This window comes from Hemicordylus capensis, chromosome 2, assembly GCF_027244095.1.
Source record: "Hemicordylus capensis ecotype Gifberg chromosome 2, rHemCap1.1.pri, whole genome shotgun sequence".
Lineage (NCBI taxonomy): Eukaryota > Metazoa > Chordata > Lepidosauria > Squamata > Cordylidae > Hemicordylus > Hemicordylus capensis.
In genome coordinates, this window is record NC_069658.1 from 317,383,334 (window position 1) to 317,411,083 (window position 27,750).

Consider the following 27,750-nt stretch of genomic DNA (forward strand, 5'->3'; position numbering starts at 1 on the left):
GTGTTTTTAGGGGGGAGATTTAAGAACATTTATATACTGCTTTTCAATCAAGATTTCCCAAGCGGTTTACATAGAGAAATAAATAGGGAGGGAGCATGGTGAAGCTCTTCAGGAAGGGCGTTCCAAAGCCGAGGGGCCACAACTGAAAAGGCCCACCTCTAGTCCCCGCCAACCGGATCTCTGTTAGCAGCAGGGCCATGAGCGAGGCCCGAGATGATGAGCAGAGGTTCATGTGGGCAAATGCGGTCTGATGTACTCCAGCCCCAAACCTTATAGAGCTTTAAAGGTCAAGACCAGCACATTGAATCTTGCCTGGAAGCAGACTGGCAACCAATGAAGCTGCCGCAGGATGGGTGCAACACTCATGAAGCAACTTGCACCCACAAGCATCCTTGCAGCAGAATTCTGGACTAGCTGAAGCTTCCAAACCTTCTTCAAGGGCAGCCCAACATAGAGTGCATTGCAGTAATCCAATCTGGGTGTTACCAAAGCATTAGTGACTGAGGTCAGGTCCAACTTCTCCAAGTAGGGTCACAGCTGGCATACCAGCTGTAGCTGGTAAAAGGCACTTTTGCACACCACCACCACTTTTCATCCCTTTTAATCCCACTTTTCATTAGAACTCAAAACAGCTTGCAGGTAAAACATAAAACATGCATAGGAGTGCGCTGTACACAATCTTTGCAAGAGATTGTCAAAATGAAAATAACTGAAATAAGGTCAATCCCACCAATCTATTATTGAATGGACTAGTACTTTAAAAGGCACATACTGAAATTGTCCTACTACAATTTAGCTAAGAGGTCTAAATATAAATTCCATAAGGTAATGCCACTTATCACATAGTTACTCTATATCCAATTTCAGGTAGACAGTTTGGATTTTAGAACAAACAATCTTCTAGGCTTATAGTGTTAGAATACTGCTTTTACTTTTTACCTTAACTGCACAGGCCTTACTGTGCCTATTTAATACTTCAGCTATTTATAAATTACAACTGTTCACAACAAGAAGGCTTTGGCGGGGAAGAACAGGTGATGCATCAATAATAAAAATTAAAAATATGTTTTTTTAAGCTAAACTGGGTTAGCTGCATCTTGAAGGGTAAAGTTTCAGCACCAAGAACAATGTAATTAGCTTTCCTAAGACACAGAGGAGTATTTAGTTCACTTCTCAGTGAACTAAAATTTTAGTTATTTACCCAAGTCTAACCACCTGATGTCTCACACCCTGTACTGGCCTTATTTTTGTAATACACTGTCCAATTAAACATAGTGCTATATTTCAGATTCAATAGAAAGTACTGTAGCTCACTTCAAGTTATTATCCGGCTGCCAATCTTTATATCAGGTCTTCATATCAGCTTTCAAAAATCCTGGACTAGTGAATTACTCAATTTTAGTTATATCCAGTCTCAGTTCTGCTTTGGCTAGAATCCAGTAACACCCCAATTTTCAGCTATGACTGGGCAAGGCAGGCGATGCACAAAACATGTGCATGAAGCAAACAAAAAACCTCCTTCTGGTAGCAGTAGGATTTTGGCAGAACAGCTTTGGACACCGTTGCAGAAACATGACATTAAATAAACCGATCTTCAAATCCTCCACAATTCTACCACTGGTTTGACTGTAACCTTCAGTATGTTCCAAGCAGAGGTGTGGGTGGGGGTGGGGGTGGGGAGAGGAGACCACGATAGCATGCCAATCTTTTTTCTATTCTTACTCACCTCTTCAACATCATCACTGACCCACAATGGGATGGGTGTGCCCCAGTATCGGTTTCGTGAAATAGCCCAGTCACGCGCATCTCTCAACCAGTTTCCAAATCTTTTCTCTCTCACAAATTCAGGAACCCTAATTTAGTAGAGCGGGGGGAGAGAGATTCTTACTTAAGGTGAACAAAATAAAGAGTAAATGTTAGGCACCCTAGCTTCCCTACAACCAAAATATTAGAACAGATTATTATCCATTTACTTTTCTGGGCTACTTAACCACAGCTAGGGAGTTATGGCTACTATACTGTTAGTCTATGTTCCAACACGTTTCTTTTAAGTTGACTGCTTCAGTATTTCTGCAATGCATCCAGAAGAACTTAGGCCCTCCAGCTGTTTTTTGACTACAATTCCCATCATCCTGTAGTATGCAGGAGGGCCAAAGTTCTAGAGCCCTGATCTAGAACAAAGTCAAACAGAAATACATTGCATATTTCACTTCATACTCCAGGACCTGAGAACACTGCAAGTATTTCTTTACTTTCTACAAAGCTTTAAGCTGCTTTTAGTTTGCAGAAAGTATATATAATGTTTTGTCAAACCTCCATTTAACAATTGTTGAAATAATTTAGAAAAACCCTGCAGCTTTACTTTCACATAGCATTAGATTTCTTGCTTTGAAATAATGTAATTGCCTTTAAAAGTTTTAGAGTCTGAGCTTATTACTATTACACTCTTTGTGCTGACCTTGAGACACCCTATCTAACCACAAGTGGAAAACTGAACTAAGATAAAACCAGCATTTGAACATTTCACTAATGTGGAAAATGAACTTTGCAACCTTGCTACAATAGCTTTCCACTTCAAGATGCCGGTAGATGGCATCTGTAGCTCAAAGTGGAAAAAGGGCTACTAAAATTTTGAACAATACATCCTATAAGAGATCCAAAAATGCAAGAAGGCAAGAAACAAATATATATTGTGTGCATAACAATATCTTCATCTAATTCAGTGTTGAGCATTCGATAATTATCACCAAGTCACACTTCAGTGGGAAGCCCTACCTACAGCCTGAATGTGGCAGTAAGATCTACTGGCCTCCAACACCTGGCTGCTATCATTACCAAAGAAAGGAAGCTCTTGGAAAGCTGCAATACAAATCTTATCTATGTAGTAACATTCAGGGGAACTGCTACCCATAAAAAAATTCTAACTCATTTATTTGCAGACCAGATACAACAGTAGAAATCCTACTCGGGCATTGGAGAGGAGACCCTGCAATTAATTTCATTTCTTCAACTGATAACAACAGCCCACTCTAGAAATAGTCACAGGCAAAATGCTGCTGTATATGATTAATGAGTAAGAAAAACCCTGCATCATAATCTAATAGCAGAAATGAAAATACAGAGTATCAGTGCTATCTATGAAGAGACTGATAAGAATCCACACCTTTCTCCACACTCTAAAAAAACGCGAAATGGAACACATCAGATTATATATCCTGAACCCTGTGTGCATTACACTTGCTCCCTCTGATCTGTACCAATATCTGCATTTGTCAGGTTAGTCACACACAGCAGTAGCATTCAGGGCTAACCTACACAGTATGCAGATCTTTGGATTTGTCCATTTCGGCCATAGATAATAGCATCTGGTGCAGGTTTGCAAGTATGAGTAGCTGTTGCACACCTATTGGATCAAGGCAAGTTGTCATTTTCCATTTGACTGACATAATACCCATGCATGTAAAATTACTGCATTAGTAGTACAGAAGTTATAGATCTCTTACTTTCAATACTATTAGAATAGAGGATGAAGGAAGATGTGTGTTGCAAAATAGGGATCTCACCCAATGCTTTAGAAAAAACGAGAGGAGCTACCGGATGGAGCTCCTCTCGTTACGAAGGCCTGCTGCATACTGAAGGCGCTTTGCGCTTTTCCGCCTCTTTTCCCGGCGGGTAGACCGAGCCTCCGGCAATCGGCGTGCTTTGCGGCGCGCGCGCAAAGCGCCTTCAGTATGCAGCAAGCCTTCGTAACGAGAGGAGCTCCATCCGGTAGCTCCTCTCGTTTTTTCTAAAGCATTGGGTGAGTCCTCGGGCGGGCGGGCAGCTGGGAGGAAGGGAGGGAGGGCTGGCAGGCGACGGCAGGGGTATTGGCAGTTTTAAAGGGTAAATCTGCTCACGGGGGGGGGGCGGGGGCGGCTGGTTTCCAGCGCCCCGTTTGTCTGTTAAATACGGGCGCTGGAGGGGGCAAAGAGGCGGGAGGGGTAAGCAAGCCCTCCCGCCCTTAAAGCAATACCCCCCACCCGGACCCGGACCAGCAAGAGCTGAACCGGTCCGGCAGTTCGGCCATTCTTTAGAATGGCCGCCGGACCGGTTCAGACTCACCCCTATTGCAAAACGCCAAGTGTTTGTTAGAGACGTTCTCTCACTTATACTGTAGGAATCAGTCCCATTTCTAAACTTTTTTACATTTTCTATCCCGCTCTTCCTCCAAGGAGCCAAGAGCGGTATACTACATACTTAAGTTTCTCCTCACAACTCTGTGAAGTAGGTTAGGCTGAGAGAGAAGTGACTGGCCCAGAGTCACCCAGCAAGTATCATGGCTGAATTCACATTCATCTTCAGAACTACACTGTTATAAATTTCTATCTCCACCTTAAATTGGGATAAACTGCCGTTAGAGCAGAATGTAAAGCTACTGAGTAATGGTTTTTCAACTATATCAGTATAGGAGTACGACAGTTTCTACATCCTTGACATTCACACAGTAGTTTGACAGTGCTCATACTTGGATTCATATTATGGATTTAAGCCTCATGCACATACTGAAATACTAAGTTGTCTCACTATCTTCCACCTAGCAGAGGCTACATAACTAATAATTTTGTTTTTCGTGTGAGCTCCGAACATTAAGTTCTGTACAGTTACTACTGAACATATTTGATTTACTATAAAATTCTAAACTGCCAAAATTACATAGCTTAAAGTACGTGCCTGTTCATATCATACACCAAAAGGCATAATTTTTAACCATCTTTAAAGATTTGCTGTCACAACAGGATGCTTGTATGTCAAGCTTTCATCTAGCAGCTTGCAACCCATGTCAGTCTCTCAGACTTCATGAAATCCCCCTAGACTACATGAAAGCCTAGAAGTTGCACCGGGTATACATGGCCAGCTTCCCTCCCACTTCTCCATGTTGCTTTGCCAACATGCAGTGTTCTTTCACATCCATATGAACTGTACTAATTCCATCTCAAAAATTGAGGTAGCTGGCCCTACAACAGGAACTCACTCTGATCTTTACCAATAAAACAATTGAAAACTCTTAAACTCTATCATTTATAGTTCTACTGCCAAGACAAGCAGAACTGTTTGCCCGTCCACTCTGCTGGTGTCTCATACACCTGGGGGAATAATACTGTATTTCATTTGTTTTAAAATAACCCTGTAAGGTGCATCTTTTTGCATATGAAGAATGGAGTCTGGACAGTGCTTTGCCTGAGGGCACCCAATGAGATCTATAGCTATCTCATATAAATAAAATATAAGCATTATCATTTGGTCACACTTCAGTATGACTAAGAGTTTGCTACACTAGAAGCAGAATTGTGTCTGCAGGCCTCAGCTAACTCCTCACTCTTCCAATTTGCTTTTCTCTTGCACCTACTGTGCCAGCAAATGATAACATTGTGATCAACAGGGATACTAGCCTGCAGGGCTTCTATATAGGTTTGCTGCTACAGGAAAATAAATGTGGAAGCCTTCCGCCCTCTCTCCTTTCCTGGGGCAGCATAGGCAGGAGTCGACACCAACTCGATGGCACAACTTTACCTTTTACTTCCTCTATGCCCACAGGAGTTAGTGTAGTTGTGTTTTGTTTGTCTGTCGTCAGCTTGCCAGCCTGGGAGCCCTCTAGCTGTTGTCAGCTTGCCAGCTTGGGAGCCCTCTAGCTGTTGTCAGCTTGCCAGCCTGGGAGCCCTCTAGCTTGTGGGGCTATGGCTGCCCTGCTGGTGAGTCTGTGTGAGATCGGGGCCAGAGGAGGTGAGTCAGCCGTTCCTGAGGATCAGCTGCTCAGAGTAGCCATCTTTCTGGGCTTATAGAAGGACTGCTGCACTGAGGCGGCGAGCCCACCACCGAAGGGGTCTCCACTGAAGGGGCGACACCAAAGGGGGCTGCCACTTTGGGGAGCGACAAGGACGAGGGCCTGGTGATATTTTTTGGCTTCTGTTGCTTTTGGATCCTGGGTGTTTCAGATGTGTCTTGGTTTGTCTGAGGATGGGGAGACAGGGGGTGTGTCCACTGACTGTGGGGTGGCTATTCCGGTGGTGGTGGAGAATAGAGGAAGTAAAGCTGGCAGGTCAGCGCATCGATACAGGGGAAGGGAAGTCAGAAATTTATTAGCCGTTTCCCCTTCCGGCTGCCCTGCCAGCTCTTTGACTTTGGGAGCAGTGCCAACCTCCCACAGACTCTCACCTTGCTCCTCTGTAATGCCAGGTCTGTCCAGAATAAGTCAAAAACTATCCATGATTTTATTCTGGATGAAGGGGCAGACCTGGTATGTATTACAGAGACTTGCTTGGGGGAGGCTGGTAGCCCAGTCTGGTCCCAGCTTCTTCCTCCAGGGTACTCTGTTGAGGAGAGGGTACAGGGACGTGGACGGGGATATTGAATGTGTGTACCTAAGTTAAGGCAACAGGGGTAGACTGGGACTTCTCTTGGTATACTGATCACCCTGCAGCCCAATGGAGTCCCTAACTGAGCTGATGGACTTGGTCTCGGGTTTGGCGTTGGAGTCTCCCAGGCTTGTGGTACTGGGGGACTTCAATGTCCACTATTGGACCAATTTGTCTGGGATGGCTCAGGAGTTCATAGTGTCCATGACGACTATGGGCCTATCCCAAAGGGTCTCTGGACCGATGCATATTGCAAGTCACATGCTTGATCTCGTCTTTCACTCTGATCAGGGTGATGTTCCGTGGGTGGGGACTCCTGTGATTTCCCCATTGTCATGGACAGACCACCATCTGGTTAAGGTTGGACTCACAATCACACCCCACCTTCGCAGGGGCAAGAGGCCCATTAGAATGGTCCGCCCGAGAAGGTTATTGGATCCAATAGGGTTCCAAGAAACCTTGGAGAGATTTAGTGTTGGCTCTGTCGGTGATCCTGTTCATGCCCTGGTGGAGAACTAGAACAGCAAGCTCACAGGGCAGTAGACATGATCACACCTAAGCTTCCTCTCCGACCCACTTCAAAATTGGCCCCTTGGTGTACAGAAGAACTACAGGGGCTAAAGCGGCAAGGTAGATGACAGGAGCACAAATGGAGGAAGACTCGACTCGAATCTGACAGATTACAACACAGAGCACATTTGAAGATCTATGCTCTGGCAATACGGGTGGCAAAGAAGCGATTCTTTTTGACCTGAATTGCATCCACAAGTTCACGTCCAGCGGAGTTGTCCAGGGTTGTGAAAGAGCTAGTGAGTGCCCCTCCTCCCTTGAATCAGAATTTGGAACCATCTGTTACCCACTGTGATGTATTTAATGATTTCTTTGTGGATAAAATCTCTCGTATTCAGGCCGACTTGGATTTAGACCCCATAATTACTGCAGTGTCTGAATCAGAGGTGTCCAGTGACTCCTCTTATGTGGTTAAGCTGGATCAGTTTCAGTTTGTGACTGCTGAGGTGTGGACAAGCTGCTTGGAGCGATGTGGCCTACCACCTGTTCTCTTTACGCTTGTCCAACGTGGCTAATACTATCTGGCAGGAAGGTTGTTGTAGAAGGCCTGGTAGAAATCATAAATGCTTCTCGAAGGGAGGGCAGGATGCCTTGTCTTAAGGAGACAGTTATTAGACCACTTCTGAAGAAGCCTGCCCTGGAGTCCTCAGAGTCGAGCAACTATAGGCCTGTCTCCAACCTTCCGTGGCTGGGCAAGGTAATTGAGAGGGTGGTGGCCTCCCAACTCCAGGCGGTCTTGGATAAAACTGATTGCCTAGACCTGTTTCAGACCGGCTTCAGGGTAGGCTATGAGGTGGAGACTACCTTGGTCAGCCTGATGGATGATCTCCAATTGGGAATTGACAGAGGAAATGTGACTCTGTTGGTCCTTTTGGACCTTTCAGCGGCTTTCGATACTATTGACCATAGTATCATAGTATCATTCTGGAGCGTCTGAGAGTGTTGGGGGTGGGAGGCACTGCTTTGCAGTAGTTCCACTCTTACCTCCTGGGCAGAATCCAGATGGTGTCCCTTGGAGACTGCTGTTCTTCAAAAACTGAACTTCGGTATGGTGTCCCTCAGGGCTCCATATTGTCTCCGATGTTGTTTAACATCTAAATGAAATCGCTGGGAAAGATCATCAGGAGATTTGGTGCAGGGTGTTATCAGTATGCTGATGACACCCAAATATATTTCTCCATGCCAACGTCATCAGGAGAGGGCATAACCTCCTTAAATGCCTGCCTGGAGGCAGTGATGGGCTAGATGAGAGGTAACAAGCTGAGACTGAATCTAGGTAAGATGGAGGTACTTATTGTGCAGTGTCGGAACTCAGGAGATGATTTTGATCTGCCCGTTCTGGATGGGGTCACACTTCCCCAGAAGGAACAGGTACACAATCTGGGGGTACTTCTGGACACAAAACTCTCCCTGGTGTCCCAGGTTGAGGCAGTGGCTAGAGGTGCCTTTTATCAGCTTCAGCTGATACGCCAGCTGCATCTGTTTCTTGAGATAAATGAACTCAAAACAGTAGTACATCTGCTGGTCACCCCCAGACTTGAGTACTGCAATGCGCTCTATGTGGGGCTGCCTTTGTATGTAGTCCAGAAACTGCAGTTAGTCCAGAATGCGGAGGCCAGATTGGTCTCTGGGTCATCTCGGAGAGACCATATCACTCCTATCTTAAAACATCTACACTGGCTGCTGGTAAGTTTCCGGGCAGAGTACAAGGTTTTGCTTATAAACTATAAAGCCCTAAACAGCTTGGACCCTGGGTATTTAAACTAACGTCTTCTTTGCTATGAACCACACCACCCATTGAGATCATCTGGAGAGGCTTGTCTGCAGTTGCCACCAGCTTGTCTGGGGGCTACTCGGGGACGGGCCTTCTCCATTGCTGCCCCAAGGCTTTGGAACACACTTCCTGCTGAAATAAGAGCCTCCCCATCTCGTATAATTTTTAAAAGGGCAATCAAAATGCATTTATTCACCCAGGCTTTTAATTAGATACTGCTTTTTAATTGTGTTTTAATAGTTTTAACTTTTTAATTTTAATTGTTGAAATGTTTTAATCTTTTATTGGCTGTTTTTGTTTTGTAAACCGCCCGGAGTTTGGGCAGTATAGAAATGTAATTAATTAATTAATGTTAGCCTTAAGAGCTCTAAACAGCTAGAAGCAGAATATCTCAACAGCAACTATCTCCCACATGAACCCATCTAAGCTTTAACATTAGCAGAGATTCTCTTCTTGGCTCAATCATTATGTGAAACAAGGCAAGTGTGTACAATAAACAGGGGCCTTCTCAGTAATGGCACCAAAACTGTGGAATGCCCTCCCTGTGGTGATCCGTCAGTTTCCCTGTTTGTTTTTGAACATGTATTGAAACCCTTTTTATTTCTACCAGCTTCTAGTCCTTAACCAACTATGATATTTAGACCCATGTGTTTTTTTTGCTGTTTTTAGTATTCTGTGTATTCTTATTTTTGTAAGCTGTATAACAGCAGCTTCCACCTTTTGATATGATGGAGGTTTTTCCCCAAAGCAGGTATTATAGAAGGTCTTTGATTCAACAGAGATTGCCGCATTAGAGTCGATATAACTAGGAAGCAATTTCATCAGCACAAATCCTATCCAATAAAGCTTATGCAAAGAAGAAATAGCCACTATTACTGGGGGAGGGAAGAAAAGTTCATGGATTTTTACAGCACACTTTTTACCATCCTTCCATTAACTTTTTACAATTCAAAAGCAGACATTTTCTGGTCTTTGGCATCTTAATTACCTTCAGCACTTACTACACAAGTACTTTCAGCAATCACTATACTGTAGCAGACTGCTTGGCCAGAGAAGGCAGCAACAAATAAACTTTCTTAACTTCATTCTCCACTCTTCCTCTAATTTGTAGTGAAGTATGAATTAAAATACAACTTTAAATTTTTTAAACACAAGATCCAATACAAAAAAAAAAAACCTGGCATCAGAGTTGGTAGCAGCTACCACCCTCCAAACACATGTCAAAGGTTTTCCTTTTTTCAAAAAAGGTCTTTATGATGAATACAGTTATCACTAATTGTATTTTTGATCGTTATAATAATTTCTCATTTTTTTCTCTGCAAGAAACTATAGCAATTTTTTTAACACATCACATTTTAGAATAAAGCTGTAATGCCATTCCAGACTGCATTACAATCATGTAAGGCAGATTTCCAAAAATAGGAAGCCTATTCAGGTTTCAATTCATTCTTCTCTAGAACTTTCAAACACCTTTCCTTCAAAAACCAGCCAAAGAAGATTCATCAGCTAGAAACATGGACACTGGCACTTCTAACCAGTCAATTGAATGCATATAAATGCCTCTGGTGCTGCCAACCACTGCCCATATGCCATCCCAGGATTAAATGTTTTCTCGATGAGGAAAGTGGTTTCAGCACATGGGTTAGATGTTAGCAGTTATCTTGTGTGCCTTGTTCCCTCACTAATCCTGCACTTAGCAGTCCATGTGGGCTTTAGCCTTGCTGTTCCAGATCTCCTCACTGCAAAGAAGCTTCCAAGTTAAGGATCCCAAAAGGAAAGAATGATTGCTTGCTTGTCTATGGAACACTACAAAAAAAACCCATACACATAAGCCCTATTCGGACAGAACAAACAAGAGATGATGTAATCATGTACAGGTCCAGGAGCCACATCCCAGTGCATCGCTCAAGCCCACACTGCTTCACTGTTATGGCAGCATTCATTTGAAGAGGCAAATGCAGTAAGCGTGATGGTGGGCCTCAGTGATGGCACTACATTAAAAAATGGAGGGAACAAAGTCACCAGGGGGTGACTCGGCAGTTTCCTTGATCCCATCTGCCTAGAGCTAGCTGCTCAGGGCTATTTAGGGTACTGTCAATGACTTCAGCCCCCCAGAACCCTGCAGGAGAGAGGAGGAACATCTGCTCCCAGGCAGACCCCAGGCTGAGGAACTGGGTGCCTGGCCTGCCTGCTTCTGCCTCTCACTGCTTGCTATCTGCCCCCCAGGAATAGCTGCTGAACTGTGGTAAGGCTTTGCAGGACTGGGACCCAGGGGGTGACTTGACAATTTCTTAGATCCCATCTGCCTAGAGCTAGCTGCTCAGGGCTATTTAGGGTGCTGCCAGTGGCAGCAGGCCTGCCACCGGCGGGTGACACCAAAGGGGGTTGTCCCTTTGGGGGAGCCACTTCAAGGGACAGTGAGGGCGAGGGCCAGGCCTCCTGGCCCAAGTACTCATGTGGATGGGCATTTAACAGTTTGGATTGTTTTTGAGACCTGGGTGAGATTGTTTTATAATATGTCTAGATTTGGCTGGAGATGGGGAAATGGGGGAGGGGGTGGGGAGAGATGTATCCACTGATTATGGGACAGCAATTCCAGTGGTGGTGGGCAACAGAAGTAGTAACGTTGGCAGGTCATTACAGGGGAAGGAGACTCAGAAATCTAATAGCCGTTTCCCCTTCCAGCTGCCCTGCCAGCTCTTTGGCCTTGGGGAGCAGTACCAACCACCCTTGGAAACTCACCTTGCTCCTTTGTAATGCCAGGTCACTCCAGAACAAATCAGAAACCATCCATGATCTGATTCTGGATGAAGGAGCCGACCTCATTTGTATTACAGAAACCTGGTTGGGGGAGGCTGGTGGCCCAGTCTGGTCCCAGCTTCTTCCTCCAGTGTACTCTGTTGAGGAGTGGGTGAGGGACTCCAGGCAGGGATGTGGAGTGGCCGTGGTCTATAAGAATAATATCTCCTTTACTAGTATCCCTGTTGAAGCGCTGGACCATATTGAATGTGTGTACGTAAGTTTGGGGACCAGGGTAGATTGGGACTTCTGTTAGTATACTGATCACCCCGCTGCTCAGAGTCCCTAACTGAGTGAACAGACTTTGTCTCAGGCTTAGTGTTGGAGTCCCCCAGGCTTGTGATGGTGAGGGACTTCAATGTTCATTTCAGGACCAATTTGTCTGGAGCGACTCAGGAGTTTGTAGCAGCCATGACAACTATGGACCACTATCCCAAGTGGTCTCAGGACCAACGTATATTGCTGGTCACGTGCCTGATCTGGTCTTTCACTCTGATCAGGGTGATAATCCATGGGTGGGGACTCCTGCAATTTCCCCATTGTCATGGACAGAACACTATCTGATTAAGGTTGGACTCACAGTCACATCCCACATTCGCAGGGCTGAAAGGCCTATTAAGATGGTCCACCTGAGAAGGTTATTAGATCTAATAGGATTCCAAGAAGTCTTGGAGGGATTTAGTGTTGGCTCTGCCAACAATATTCTTGGTACCCTGGTGGAGAACTGGAACAGCAAACTCACCAGAGCAGTAGACATGATTGTTCCTAAGCGTCCTCTCCTCTTCCGCTGCAAAATTGGCCCCTTGGTATACGGAAGAACTACGGGGGCTGAAGTGGTGAGGTAGACGGCTGGAGCGCAAGTGGAGAAAGACTCGACTCAAATCCAACAAATTACAACATAGAGTACATTTGAAGATCTATGCTCAGGACATATGGCAAAGAAGCTATTCTCTTCTGCCCATATTGCAGCCACAAGTTCACGTCCGGCAGAGTTCAGGGTTGTGAGAGGGCTAGTATGTGCCCCTTCTGGGCCTCTCGGCGGCTTTTGATACTATCAACCATAGTATCCTTCTGGAGCACTTGAGGGGGTTGGGAGTGGGGGGCACTGCTTTGCAGTGGTTCCGCTCCTACCTTTTGGGCAGATTCCAGATGATGTCTCTTGGAGACAGTTCTTCAAAATCTGAACATTCTTTCCTATGGTGTCCCTCAGGGCTCCATATTGTCTCCGATGTTGTTCAACATCTACATGAAACCTCTGGGAGAGATCATCAGGAGATTTGATGCAGGGTGCTATCTATATGCTGATGGCAACCAAATCTTTTTCTCCATGTCAACATCATCGGGAGAAGGCACAACCTCCCTAAATGCTTACCTGGAGGGAGTGATGGCCTGGATAAGGGATAACAGATTGAATCCAGATAAGACGGAGATACTCATTGTGCTGTGTTTGAACTTGGGAGATGAGTTTGATCTGCCTGTTCTGGATGGGGTCACACTTCCCCAGAAGGAACAGGTACACAGTCTGGAGGTGCTTCTGGATCTGAGCCTCTCCCACGTCAAGGCAGTGGCCAGAGATACCTTCTATCAGCTTTGGCTGATCTGCCAGCTGAATTCGTTTCTTGAGGTAAATGACCTCAGAACAGAGGTACATATGTTGGTAACCTCCAGACTGGATTACTGCAGTGTGTTCTATGTGGGGCTGCCTTTGTATGTGGTCTGGAAACTACAGTTCGGGCAGTATAAAGTATGTTAGTTAAACCAATAAATGAATGAATGAATAGCATTTATGAGTTGTATCTCACATATTAGATTTATAAAACAGAAAGGTGGGCAAGTGGTGGGGGGGGCAAACAATTTGGGAAGCACTTGCCGTCCTCTTTGGAGCAGCCTATGGTGGGTGTCTTGAACCACAATTGTTGTTATTGATGAACTACTCTATATTTAGGACAAAGAATAAGCAACATTTTTTCCTATTTCAGGCCTGCCACTGCTGTTCACTTTACTTTTGACAGTCACAGAAATGCTATCATATGAAGGTTTGTTTGTTTGTTTAGGAAGGCTCTTGGCCTGACCTCTGTATAATTTCATTTATCCCTCCTGCATCAGAGTATGATTAGAGCTTTTTTTTTTTTTAATGGATTGCACTGATGTGTTTTTTTATTGGTTGTAAGTGAAAAGGCAGAGTAAAAACAGGTTAGGAACACAGGATGCTGCCATATACTGAGTCAGACCATTAGTCTATCTAGCTCAGTATTGTCTTCACAGACTGGCAGTAGCTTCTCCAAGGTTACAGGCCAGAATCTCTCTCAGCCCTATCTTGGAGATGACAACTTGGAACCTTCTGCTCTTCCCAGAGCGGCTCCATCCCCTGATGGGAATATCTTACAGCACTTCCACTTCTAGTCTCCCTTTCATATGCAACCAGGGCAGATCCTACTTAGCTACAGGGACAAGTCATGCTTGCTACCATTAGACCAGCTCTCCCGGTCCCCTTGCTCATCTGTAACTTATTATCTGTAAGTGATCCACTGGACATTCATAAGCCTGGGTTCTGCACCTGCGCAGGACCTCATGGGTGGAATATCCACGCTACTCATGGTACCCGTATACTGCCACTCACACTCAGCACAACTGTTTAGTTTGGCAGTTGGCGCACCATTCCTTCAATTCCTGGACAACTGCCTCCATATGACAAGCATTTCATGGAGTCTTCAAGAGAGCACAGGTAAACCTCTTTCTATTAACTTACTGCTGTGAGGTGTTGCCCTTAGATCTACCTTTGTAGGCTACAAAATGTTGTTTACTCTTACAATAGCTCTTAGTCCTTTCTAAATAAAGTAAGAGTGACTTCTGGATATCCAATGCATGTAAAAATGTCTGGAGGTGTAATAAGGTTCTTGAAAAATGCGGGAAGCACTGTGTTTGCAGGAATACAGGGCTTTACTCCTGAGGAGGCAACCATCAGACAAGTACTTTTTATTTGACAAGCAGTTTGTGCACACCCCTATTTGACATGTGGTCCAAGACTGCCGTTCAGGAACGTAGCATAGTTCTGTCTTCTTGAAGACACAATTATTTGGCAAATATTTCCCTGAAGGTCTACTTGGCAGCAATATCTTCAAACCCAAAGGGATGGGATGGTAGAACTGTGTTATCTGATGCAGACTGCAAAACATTTCTGAAGGGGGTAAATCATTTATATCCTCCACTTAGACAGCCTATTGGACAATGGAGCCTATCACTGGTTCTTTCAACTGATTGAACCACTTTTTGAGCCAATGATTATTTTTTCTTTGATGCTGGTTTCTTTGAAGACTACTTTTCCAGTAGCCATAGCTTCTGCAGAAGGTTAGTGAATTAGCAGCTCTAAGGACTGACTTGTCTTATACTAGATTTTATTCTGACAAGGTGCTCATGCGAATGGGCCCCACGTTCTGTCCTAAGGTGGTGTTGGGTTGTCACCTGAATCAGGATATAGCGCTGTCCACATTTTTCAAGAAGCCAGCACAAGGGGTGGTGCACAAGCGTCACGAGCAGCTTGGGTATTCCACCTGTGACTAAAAATCATTTAAAATTTACGATTTAAAAATCAAATTGTATACAAACATTTGCCATAACAAACTACTTTTGTTGATGTTTGGGGATAGGGAATTGATTTACACCTCTGATTTCATATCACAATGTGGCTATTACAAAAATTAAGTTATAATAATTTGTTCCTGTACATACTGCCATCTAGCTTCATAATCTTGTTATGCACTTGTTTGAAGGGAGGTAACTTGAAGGTAAGACTAATGTATCCAGATTATAGGAGCCAAAACATTTTCAAGATCACTCCAAATTCAATATTATGCTCTCCAAGAAAACAGCCTTTATTACCCATTCACTACTCCATCCCACTACTGAACAATTAGTTCTGGATCAGCTGGACACCCAAGTATACTTGCCCTGGGGAGGCAAGCTGGAATTAAGTAACTGATCTGTTTATGCTGCCATTTAGACAGATAGATAGATTCTCCCTCTCCCTCTCTCTCACACACACACCCTTCTAAATTTATATATTAAAGAACAGATTATGACTGTACAACTAAGACAGTGCTCACTTATTTAAAAAGGCACAGAAGTCAGAAGACACCAGTTGCTTCCTTTTCCGTCCCACCAAACAACCAATTAAAACTGGCATCTCCAATTACCCATTCTTGGTCAACTAGAGTTGCACGTGTATGTATACACACAATGAGAGCACCCTTCTGAATTCGTGGGGATGCCATCACAGGAACTGCAACAAAGGGTACGGAACTCAAGAATTCAGTACGTGGGACAGACAATTGTTCCACCACCACTTCATACACAGCATAAGATGCAATACATATATAGGCATCCATCAGATTTGTGCAATCCTCCTCCCTCAAATGGGTTAGGCAAGAATGAGTGAACCAGATGTAAATAAAAAACACTTACTGCCTGTATCACTTGCTGCATGTACAGGATTCCAGTTTAGACAGGGTACAAGTTAGCCCCCAATGCATACTTAACGATCATCAGGGTTTCATAAATATAGCCAATCCAGCTGATCACTGTGAATTCATCTGCCCACAACTCACATACAAAAATGTGGCTTTCATTTGTTGAGCTCACCCTTGTTGATTTGTTCATCAAATAAAATATTGCCTGAAGGTGGACTAAGTCTATATCATTTACTTTCTAATTAAATACATCACATTTGATGCTAGGTATTCACTGAGCGCAAACAGATGAAAGGAGCATGCGATTTGATCAGAAGCATTTGTTCTTGTACATTTTTATCATCCCCACCAGATTTTAAGTTAGTAAATTGTTACATTTAAAACTGGAATAAACCAAACAAGATAAAAACATGCATAGTATATCCCTATGCTCTGTTTTAAAATCAGTTACGACTAGCATTTCCATTTGCTTATTTATTCCTTGAAAATATAGCAGGACCAATTATCAAAATTAAAGACTAACTGTTGTCAGGATCTGCTATGAGCTACTGCCCCTGTGGTAAGCTGCCAGAACCACAGTTTAGGCCTATCACTGGAGTAAAAGGCTCTCAACTCAATCCCATCCACCCAGGTTGGCAATTGGATTCCTCTAAGCAGGGAGAACTATAAAAGGCTTCCCATTCTGTGTGAGGACTTTGTACAAGCAATATAGTCTCCTTGGCTGCGGGGTATTCCTGTCTGTGATTCCTAGCTTCAGTCCTGGGTCCTCGTTTGCTTCTCAGTCCCATTTCTAACTTCTGGGTTGCTTCTCAGTCTCAATTCCTGGCCTGACTCCTTGGTTCTGGCTGCGTTCTTGACTTAATTACTCAATTCTGACTTTAAACCCAACTTGCCTCCAGTTCTAACTCCCCTGTGGTTGCTGTCCATGGCCCAGCCCTGACAACTGTTGCTAGGTGCTTAAAATATGTCAGTTCAAAAATATATTAGCATTCATTCTCTCATTAGAGACGAAATTAGAAATTCAATTAGGTTATAAAATTTGTCAAACCATGTTTAATCTAGTTCATCAGAAGCAATGCCTATAAGGAATAGGACATATTCCCAAGAGACATCAAGTCATAGCTGTCAGCAGTTATTCCAAAGGCAATGCAAACATCATGCCAACTGCAAAGGTTACTATGGCCTAAAAGACATTCATTCCCAGAGTGCCCTTATTTTTAGAACATCCCTTTAAGAGCCGAGCTAGAAGTTCCGCTGTGGCCTTAATATGGCCCTAAAGGGGACAGATTACTAGACATGTTGAGCACCTTCAACCCTATTCATGACACTGCATTCGAACAATGAAGGTATTCATATAAAATGATCATACATATATGTGCTATACTCTTTTGCCTAGTTCTCTCCTGCAAATGTTTCCTTATGAATTTTTCAAATAAGTTGGACTGGTTTTATAGCCCTTCAAGGAGAGGGGGAAAATAAAAATGGTCAAATGGACTATTTCCAGGAAAGAACTAATTGGTAGAAGGGTTAAGCACCTCTGTTTGTAGAAGTTACATTTTAGCAAGTCTTTTATGCAAGTTTCCATAACTGTTTCCATTGTTTGTTTGTGGTAAGCAAATGAACAGCTCACATTTTAGAGAAAGACCTGATAGCAAGTAGTACCCAACACTGAGAATTGCTAATGCCCTTAAGGGCAAAATAGTTGTGGGAGTGAACTAGTATCTCCAAGATAGGGCTGAGAGAGATTCCTGCCTGCAACCTTGGAGAAGTCGCTGCCAGTCTGGTAGTTGATACTGAGCTAGATTGACCTATGGTCTGACTCCTTATTTGGAGGCTTCCTATGTTCCTGTTTATTTGATTTTTTTAACACATTTGTATCCCGCCCAAAACACAAGTCTCTGGGCAGTTTACAACAAAATAATAAAAAACAGATAAAAAGATTAAAACATTTCAAAAATTAAAATTTAATACATTAAAACTATTAAAAACACAATTAAAACAATATCTAATTAAAAGCCTGAGTGAACAAATGCGTCTTGACTGCCTTTTTTAAAGTTGTAAAAGATGGAGAAGCTCTTATTTCAGCAAGAAGTGTGTTCCAAAGCCTCAGGGCAGCAACGGAGAAGGCCCGTCTATGCTAATTGTCTTCCACTGTAAGCTTTTACTGCGTTAAAATATACATTGCACAAATGGCAGTTGATTATTCCAGGAACGCAAATGATGCATCTACACTTTTAAATGTAGCTCCGCTTCAACTGCACACAATCACAGCCTACTGTAGGCTTCTAGGTAACCTATTTCTAATATGCAAGTCAACACAGCATTGAGTATACCAGCTAGTCATAAGTATACTTAAAACGATTCAAAGGAATATGTAGATCTATATCAGACTGCCAAAATACATGAAATTACACTACAGATGTATATCTACAAATACCCACCCAAAGGGGGGGGGGATGAGAAGCCAGTTAATTGAATTTATTTGTTTACTGAATTTATATACTGCCTAGTATAAAAATCTCAAGGAGGTGTACAGAATTAACACACAATATAATACAAAACATTAAAATTCATAAAAAGACAGAATAGAGGAAAACACATTAAAATTTAAAAGTTTAGTCTCAGTTGAAGGCCTGGGAAAATAGGTATGTCTTCAGGGTCCTCCTAAAAATAGAGAAGGAGATGTTCTTATTTCAGCATGGAGCGCATTCCAAAGCCCTGGGGCAGCCACAAAGAAGGCCCGGTCTCGAGTTGCCACCAACCACGAGTTAGCATCAACGGTAGCTGGACCTCTCCAGATGATCTTAATAGGCGACAGGGTTCACAGCAGTGAAGGCGCTCTCTTAAGTACCCTGGAACTTGAATACTGCCTTTCCTGTGGATGCATCATTTGCTTTCATGGAATAATCAACTGCCATTGGCGCAAACAGGCTGTTCTATACACATCTCTGTTACCCTTGAGAAGTAGTCTTTTAGTTCCACTGATTTATGAATTGTAAGATAGATAGAAAATACTGTTGTAGAACAGTCATTCAGTTCCTCTAAGTAAAAAATACAACTGTATGAGATTCATCAATACAAAACAATGAAAGTTACCTGGCAGTAGAAGATGTCTGTGCACACGCACGACTGATAGGCAAACAGGTCAGATGAGCGTGGAGGAAAAATATTACAAGGTTCCACAGCATTAAAGGTGGTGCCAATGCACTAAGCTTTAGAGAAACAGATGTCCAGCTATCAACCAAAGCAGTATCCAGTTCAGCAGATGCCATCTCTTAATGGGCAGAGGTGCAAATGCTTCAAACAAACCAAAAAAGGCCAGAGTAGAACCAGACATAGAGCAGAAAGCAGCATCTGCTATCTGATCAAAGAGATCAAATGGCATAAAGAAAGATAGCACACACCGGGTCAGAGATTTAGTTTATAGGTGCTTATGACAGCCTTCTCTGTGGTTGCCCCAGGACTGTGGAATGTACTTCCTGCTGAGATTAGAGCTACCCCATCCCTGTTGACTTTTAGAAAACAGCTGGGGACACATCTCTTCAGCCAAGCTTTTTAGTTGGTGTTTTTATGGATATTTTAATCTGGTTCTATGTTTTAACTATTCTTGGTCTGTTTTGTTCTTGTTTTGTTTTATGTTATCAACTGCCTAGAGACTTCGGTAGTGGGTGGTATACAAATTTATTAATAAATAAAAGATATGCCAATGCCAAAAGCCTCCAAGCTAAGAAAGTGCTTGGTTGCCAATGAAAACAGATAGTGGGCATAACGGAAATATGGTAGAACAGTGAGAACCAATGGGGCACAGTTATTCCTGGATATAAACTCTATAGCAAGGAGAGGGAGAGGTAAATTGGAGGTGAAGCAGCACTGTATAGTAAAGAAGGGATATAATCTCACAAGCTAGAAAACCTAGGAAGACTGGAGTCCTCTACAGAAACTCTATGGGTGACAAGGCAAGGCCTGAAGGTTAATGTGTTACCAGGGACGTGCTATTGCCCTCCTAAACAAAATGCTGACAATGACTGGGAATTGCAGAAGAAAAACAGGGAGGTCTAAAAGAGAGACAGAGCTGTAATAATGGGTGACTTCAATTACCTACACACAAACTGGGTAAATTCACATTCAGATCATGTCAAAGAGGAAGAAGGCTCAGGACCTGGTGCAAGCTGTCAGTGTCATGGAACCTTTAGGAAAACGTGACCATAGTATGATCAAATTCAGCATACATGCGGGAGAGAATCACCAAACAAGTCTAAAACTGAACTTCAGAAGAGGAAACTTCTCTAGAACTCTGAGTCTGGTGAAATGAAAACTCAAAGGGAAAAATCAGGAGAGCTACTTTGCAACAGAATGCATGGAATCTTTGGAAGAAGAAAAAAAGAAGCCCAGTTAGAATACAATAAAATGAACCTTTTCCTTTTTTGTTTTAAAAAAAGAGTGCAGGGAGACATGAAAGAGGTCTATAAAATCATGCATGTTTGGGAGAAAGTTGAGAAAGCAAAGCTTTTCTCCCTCTCACATACCACTAGAACCAGGGGTCATCCCATGAAACTGATTGCCAAGAAGTTTAGGACTGACAAAAACAAGTACATAAACATAAGTAAGTGTGTGTGTGTGTGTGTGTGTGTGTGTGTGTGTGTGTGTGTGTGTCTCCCCTATGGAATTCTCTGCCACAAGGTGTGGTTACAGCCAGCAACCTGGATGGCTTTAAGAAGGGTTTCGATAAATTCATTGAGGACAGGTCTATCAAAAACTACTTGTCTGAGGGCTATAGGCCACCTCCAATCTCAGAGGCAAGATGCATCTAAAATACCAGTTGCAGGGGAGCAATAGCAGGAGAGAGAGCATGCCCACAGCTCTTGCCTGTGGACTTCCCAGAGGCATCTAGTGGGCCACTTTGTGAAACCAGATGCTAAACTCAACAGGCCTTAGACCTATTCTAAATTATGTTCTTAATTTTGAATTCTGATCCAGTCATGATGAAGGCTACAGAGAAGCTCAAGACCTTATTGGCTACTGTCCACACCTCCTTAGCAAAGTCTACAACAGACACGTGTTTTGGTGCCACCAAAGCTGAACAATCTGCACTACTGTGTCAGTACTGTGCAGAGGTAGCTGCTTGCAGTGTAAATATCTTCACACAGTACTGCATGGTTCCAGTCCAAGCCAGGGCCTCTTTTACAGAAAGCAAGGCCCTGTACCGCACAGCTGGAATAGTGTACAGGGCCTGGTAATGTTACAGGCACATGTACCCCAACCTTGGACTTAAAGGTACCAACCCAGAAGTATGTGGAATTCAGGCCTGTGTCTGATTTCATTTTATATTAAGAGTTCAATTAAATGCCTGAACTCAAGGTGAACTGACACCCAGGTCTCTTGCCTGCCTCATGTACTGCTCTGTGAGGGAAGAGGCGATCCAGCATTGCATTGTGAAATGGGTACTCAAGGAAGCACAAAAGCCAGGCCCGAACAATCCAAATGCTAAAATGTGACTCACTACCAGATAATGTCTGTGGAAGAGGCCAGAGGCCGATCTCCCCTCTCCTGTTGCAAGAGGTCAGTGTTAATCCTTGTCGATGATTGACTCAATTGCTCTCTATAGAAATCCAACATAGGTAGATGCATACAAAGAAAACACCTATAGACTTTAATTCTTACCTTACTAACACTTTAACACCTTTTGGGGACAGGCTGGCAAATTGGGGAAGATGCCATTTGTAGCTCAGAGATGCAGATTTGCTTTGGGCATTGTCCCCCCCCCTAAGTGCACATCTTTCTAAGCGCACATCTTTGCACATCTAAGAGAAGCGCAAAGAGAGCCTATAGCATGCAGAGACAGCCACACTGCTCCAGTGCAGATTATTTAACTTCAACAACACTGAAGCACAGACTACTAACACTGAGAACCATTCCTGTAGTGCAATAATTTGGAGAAGTGATAATCTTTTAAGGGGTAGTTGTGTGACTAGCTTCCACTTCCTGCAACCAGGAGGAAGTACAATACCAAAAGTACATGGCCTTCATACAGTTCCTGGCACTACCACAAGAAACTCGTCAAAGAAACTCTATTCCTTCCACATTTACTTAGGTAATGATTCTAGTAGCTTTGCAGCACTCTAGAATGAAGGAGAATTAAACAGCAAGCAATATAAAAACTGTCATCTCTCAGAAATGAACGTGTCAATTCTCAGAATCCTTCACACAGGTGGGCAGGTAGACGATACTCCCTAGTGGTGTGCACGGAACCGCAGTGTTCCAGTTCGCAGCCAGTGGGGGGGGGCTCTTTAAGGGTGGGGGTAGGAAGCACTTAACCCTCCCGCCGCTTTCCCCCCACCTGCGCTCCTTTTTTGTAAAGCATTTGGGGTGGCAGCGTACCTCCCTGCCGTCCCTTCCCCCATTCCTCGGCAAAAGGCTTCAGAATGTGTGATTGTGCATGCACATGGCACGCGTGCATTGTGTGCGTATGCCGCACTCATCTGACGTATGCATGCACGTGCGGTCGCACATTCTGAAGCCTTCTGCCAAGGAACAGGGGAAGGGGCAGCAGGGAGGTATGCTGCTGCCCCAAATGCTTTTCAAAAAAGGATTACCGACAGGGGGAAAGAGGCAGGAGGGGTAAGTGTATCCTTCACCACCTTTAAAGAGCCACCCCCCCGCCGGAGTCAAACCACGAACCCCACCCCAGCGAACCGGTTCACAGGCCTTTAGAATGGCCTGTGAACCAGTTCATGCACATCACTAACACTCCCTCTAGACATACTCCTCCTGAAATGTCTTCAGTTAAAACAGGTTGCTACCGTGCTGGCTTCTTGTGGCCTGTTCAAGCTATTCTAGTAACGTGCAAACCATTGCCCATCTGATCTTACTCCCCGTCTCCTGAAATCCCTACCATAAGCAGAGTATAACTCACTCAAATTCCAATTAGTAAGTTGGTTGGTTCCATCCACTGATTCAACTGAAGATACCTACTCAAGGAAGACTACTCTTTGCAGTGTCAAATGAAGCATCCAAACAGCAGCTGTATACTTGTAGAGTTCATTAGTAATGTATAAGCAGAGATAGTTGGTGGGGAGGAGTCTAACTACTGACTTGTAGCTAGGAATTTGAGAAGCCAAAGAGATTACCAGTAGCATTGGGCATTATTTTCCAACAGCTTGTCTACCATGTGCTCCACACGAACAAACCAGCTTGGCACAGCTTTGTATATTAGAGGAGTATCAGACCTATAAGAAATTACAAGCAGACAATTCATTGGCATATTTTTGGCCATTCTACAGTACTTCAAGCACCAAGTTCAGCAACAATTAATCATACTCTTAAAAATCATGGCAAAACAATTTATTTTAATGAAGTATATGTCTGTACCCCAAAATCTTACTGAATTGAAAACCAATATAGAAGTACAACATATCATAAAGCAAATATACCCAACATTTCATTAGTTTGGTTAATAAGCAATACTGTTTTACAAAACTTTCAAAACTAAAAAAGCTCATCATTAGAGGCCTTTTCTTTTTCCATCTCAGGCCTTTAAACAGTGGTGCAACTTTTTAAATTTCACATATTATACTTATTGTAATCACTTCTATTGTTCCTTTTCTGGTCAGCAGAAGACAGCTAACACAATCAAATAAAAAATAAAATTAACCTGAGGCAATATAAATGTAGCAGGAAAAATATATAAACAAGCTTCACTGAATAAAAAAAGTTTTATAAGGCTTTTTGAAAGCTACTTCCCAATGCACCATGCATTAAAACTTTAAAATGATCCAAATGTGTTACTTAAACCCTGCAGACATTTTGATTTAGCTACAACCCTTGCCAAAATAAGTGTATATGTAACCCAACCAAATTCCTGCTATAGCAACCAACAGAATTGCTCGGCCATGTGTCCTCCTCTCACCCCAGCTCTTGAATGGTTCCATTTTAATTCACACCACCATGTGGTAGGACAACAGTACCAGGTAGGAGTGAGGAGGAGAGAGAAGGAAAGCTCATAAATATGGATGCTTTGAGTACCCCTATAATATTTGTCAGTGACTGGTGTCATTCAGGGCATGAGCACAGGGACTCGCAGGGATGGCAAGAGGCTTGCAGTGAATGAGGCAAACCCTGTTCAGGCTGGCTTGCTCATTTCAGATGCCATGTTGAGCCATGGTCTGGCACTGAATAGATTAGCATTATGCTCTACACTCCCTCTTCCCCCACACACTCCAATTAGTTACTACTTCTTTAGCCAAACCAGTTTGGCATTGCATACAAATTGATACCTATGGTTTGTTCTCACCCTTCAAACCAACAAACTGTGTGCCTACTTTAGAGCTTGAAGCCCTTAAAATCAATCTTAAGCAGGCACGCAGTTGTTCATTTGCTGACACATGAGAAGTCTTACACACCCAGGTCACCAAAAGGAAGTTCCATTTACAGATACAAAGACAACTGTGTTAAGTGTGTGAGTTTGCTTTTTCTTACTAGGAGACAAGAACTGTTAGAGCAGGACACTTTTCCAGCAATAAGTTACTAGCCAAAATGCTCTTTCAAAATGTGTATTATGTTAACTCTTCTTCATACCTCCAGCAAAAAGGATAGCTGTGCTTGAAAGTGCTGATGTGGATCAGTCTGCCTTGCTCTTTTAGAGTCTTGATGATGTTCTTATCGGCATCCTAAGCAGAAGAGAGAGTTTTGAAGGCAAGATATATGAAATGTTTCTCTTCTTGGGCTGATTTAGTTAAATAAATAAAAAAAAGACCAGCTTCCAAGTAGATAACCAACTATGTTGCAGTCTTTATGTACATGAAATGTCTCCTTTATTGTTGGGATCTAATAGGACACACTATTGCTAAAGCAATATGCCAGGTTAGAGTACACAGGTTAGAGCATGGCACACAAGCTGAGGTATCTCACCCCAACTAACCACCACAAATTATATCCAAAGTAGGTAGTTTCTGAGGCTCCTGTCCCAAGTACAAGGAGTGCTTGTTGGATCGCCCAGAGGTCTGCTGTCAGAAGAGGAAGACTTCAAATGCCAATGCCAAGCTCAGGGCTTTGTCATTTCAACTGAAAACTATGGCTTTGATTTAACAACTGCAAGTGGTTTTCTGTTCATGGAATGGAGCTTTGTCAGCTCCATCTTTCGGCTGCATACTCTGTGTAACCCAAAAGCTATTCCTCGGAGTGGGAAGACCTTCTAGAACAGTGCAGGTTATTGGACCATACCTCTCTCTATCAATCCACAGGACACAAGGTAGTTAAGGGCCTAGAAGCCACCTCAAAATAAAATTAGAAGCCCACACACTAGAATTCCTCATTACAATAGGGGGTTATCAATCCTTAGGACCAAACCAAACTTTTAGGGATATTAAGTAACAAGGTAGTCCAACAATGCTTTTTATTATGCATTTGCTGTGGGTACAAAACAGTCTTGACCTTCTTGAAGGGCAAAAACATCTCTTACATGCATATTAATATAGTGATACAGCATCTTTCCATTTTATTTATTTAACTAATACTAGTCATCATGGAAGAAAGCAATGCAATTAAAATACTATAATTGCCACTATCAGTACATGCTGGAGAAGGTAGTGGTACTGGGGGTAAGAGGGCACTTTTGCATTTTCTGCTAATCTCACAGGGAAAATGAAGGACCAAAAAACCCGAGTATATACAGAGTTGAGTTTGTGATTACTATTTCAAACAGTTTCTTTAGCTTTCTTAAGACAACCAACCTTCACATACTGTCCAGCAAAATCGGCCACTTCTGCTGTGAAGCAGCCCGAGGCATCAACAGGACAAACTGGCACTGAATCTTTCTGAATAATATTAAAATCCATGCAGACTCTGTAATCATCCTACAAGAGAAAAGTAATCCAAATGCTCATCTTGATTTCTGAGCAAGCAAAACAAAAATTAGCTTCCCAATACTGAGGCAACGGTCAGATATCTTGTCACAGTGATGGCTGGCTCATCACTTGTGAAGAGCACATCAAATGGATAACTCACATGTTGGAATGAGCTATCAAGGATAAGAAAAGATCACAGAAAAAGAACCTTCATATATCCACACATAACCTCCAAGACAAAAGGTTTCCAATGAAGTTGCAAATCAAGTGATGCATTATGCATATATGACGCAGCCCCAGGACTTGCAAAATTTTATCACCCTAATTTGTTCTGAAGCAACATGAAAACATCATTCCAAGTTGCCTCAGACATGTTCCTATTCTTGAGACAGACATCACAATACCACATATTCAGGTTCTCAGCCTGTCCAAGACACCCATGACAACTTGGTTTTTTGCTCATCTCTCTAATTTTTAGAGACACAATCTCTAATTGTCTCCCCTATTGCGGACTTGAGCAAATTCTTCACATAAATACTACAACTAACTTAGTGGCCCCTTGGAAGTTACAACGTTTTTGAAAAACAGCAGAGATAAGATAGAAGAGATCCAAGTAGGTTATTTTATTTCAGGAAAGAGTGTATTGGGCAAAAGATTCAAATATAGAATCCTGGTGCAGTGTATCTACATTGTAAGTAAATATTAGGGTTACAAGGAAACTAACAGAAACAGCATGTATTCATTATTATGGGCGCGTTCTTACAATGTACTTATTCAAAATCTTTTAAAAAATATATCAAAATGAGATCAGAGGCATATGCCACATAAAAGCGCATCAGCAGCTTTAAACTTACAGCGCCAAAATAGGGAGCTTGATGTACAACCCCCGTACCTTCTTCTTCCTTCACATAGTTGTCAGTCACTACAGTAAAAGCACCATTTTCTTTGCACTGGAACAACAGAAACATAGTTTTTCATAATGTAGTTTTTTAGGGGAAACACACATTGTTTTTCAAAATGACACGGAAAATATGATCCAGAAACCTTGTTAGAGCATTAAAATCATGATATAAAAAGCTATTCTTTAAACCATCACTATCAACATGAATCACAGAATACAGAGAAAAGGCTACTCTCTGAAAGAGAAGGGCTTGACAACTCAGGCCACAAACCTATACAAACTTAGGGGAGTCCCACTATATGGGGCTTACTTCTGAGTAGAAGTGTTTACATTACACTGTCAGTCTTGTTCACATACTCCAGGACTGAAAGAGACTGAAAGAGAACTTATATTTTTCTAAGTAAAGTGAGTCTGTGCAAACACACATGATGTGTGAATGGGATACTCATACCTCTGTAAATTAAATACACCTGATTCCCCACCTCAAGCAAGGCACTGGATAACTGCAGAAATTTGCTGAGAGCCAGCCAATTCATGTTGCTTCCTGCATATCGAAATAGGCTGACATGTCAGCCTCCCCACCAGTTATGGACAAAAACTGTTACATCAACCAACATCTGAACTAGAGTTCTGAATCTAAACCATTTTATTTTAGCAGGAGCTCATAAGAGGTTCTCTTTCAAATTAGATTAACTGAAAATCTAAGCAACTGTTCTCATCTTTTTTAGGAAGCCATATGGTTTGCCTGTATAAACCATGTCATGGCCCTAAACAGCCTAGGCCCTGGGTATTTAAGAGAGCGTCTTCTTCACTATGAACCCCATCGCCCACTGAGATCTGGAGAGATTCGTCTGCAGTTGCCACAGCTCGTATGGGCCTTCTCTGTTGCTGCCCTGAGACACTGGAATGCACTCCCTGCTGAAATAAGAGCCTCCCCATCTCTGACAACTTTTTAAAAGTCTTTAAATACTTATTTTTTCACCCAAGCTTTTAACTGGATTGTGAT

General features: G+C 42.9%; 1 protein-coding gene across 4 annotated transcripts in view; it reads right to left on the minus strand.

The window, feature by feature from the left end:
• The window catches only part of IARS1 (isoleucyl-tRNA synthetase 1), a 155,006-nt gene that overhangs the window by 83,013 nt on the left and 44,243 nt on the right, over positions 1-27,750 (minus strand). For all 4 annotated transcript variants that reach the window (XM_053297888.1, XM_053297887.1, XM_053297889.1 and 1 more), the window contains 5 exons: positions 26,698-26,793; positions 25,730-25,852; positions 24,576-24,667; positions 23,129-23,227; positions 1,727-1,853 (listed from right to left, as the gene is read on the minus strand). In XM_053297888.1, coding sequence (XP_053153863.1) covers positions 1,727-1,853; positions 23,129-23,227; positions 24,576-24,667; positions 25,730-25,852; positions 26,698-26,793 — 537 coding nt within the window. The remainder of the gene's footprint in view (positions 1-1,726; positions 1,854-23,128; positions 23,228-24,575; positions 24,668-25,729; positions 25,853-26,697; positions 26,794-27,750) is intronic.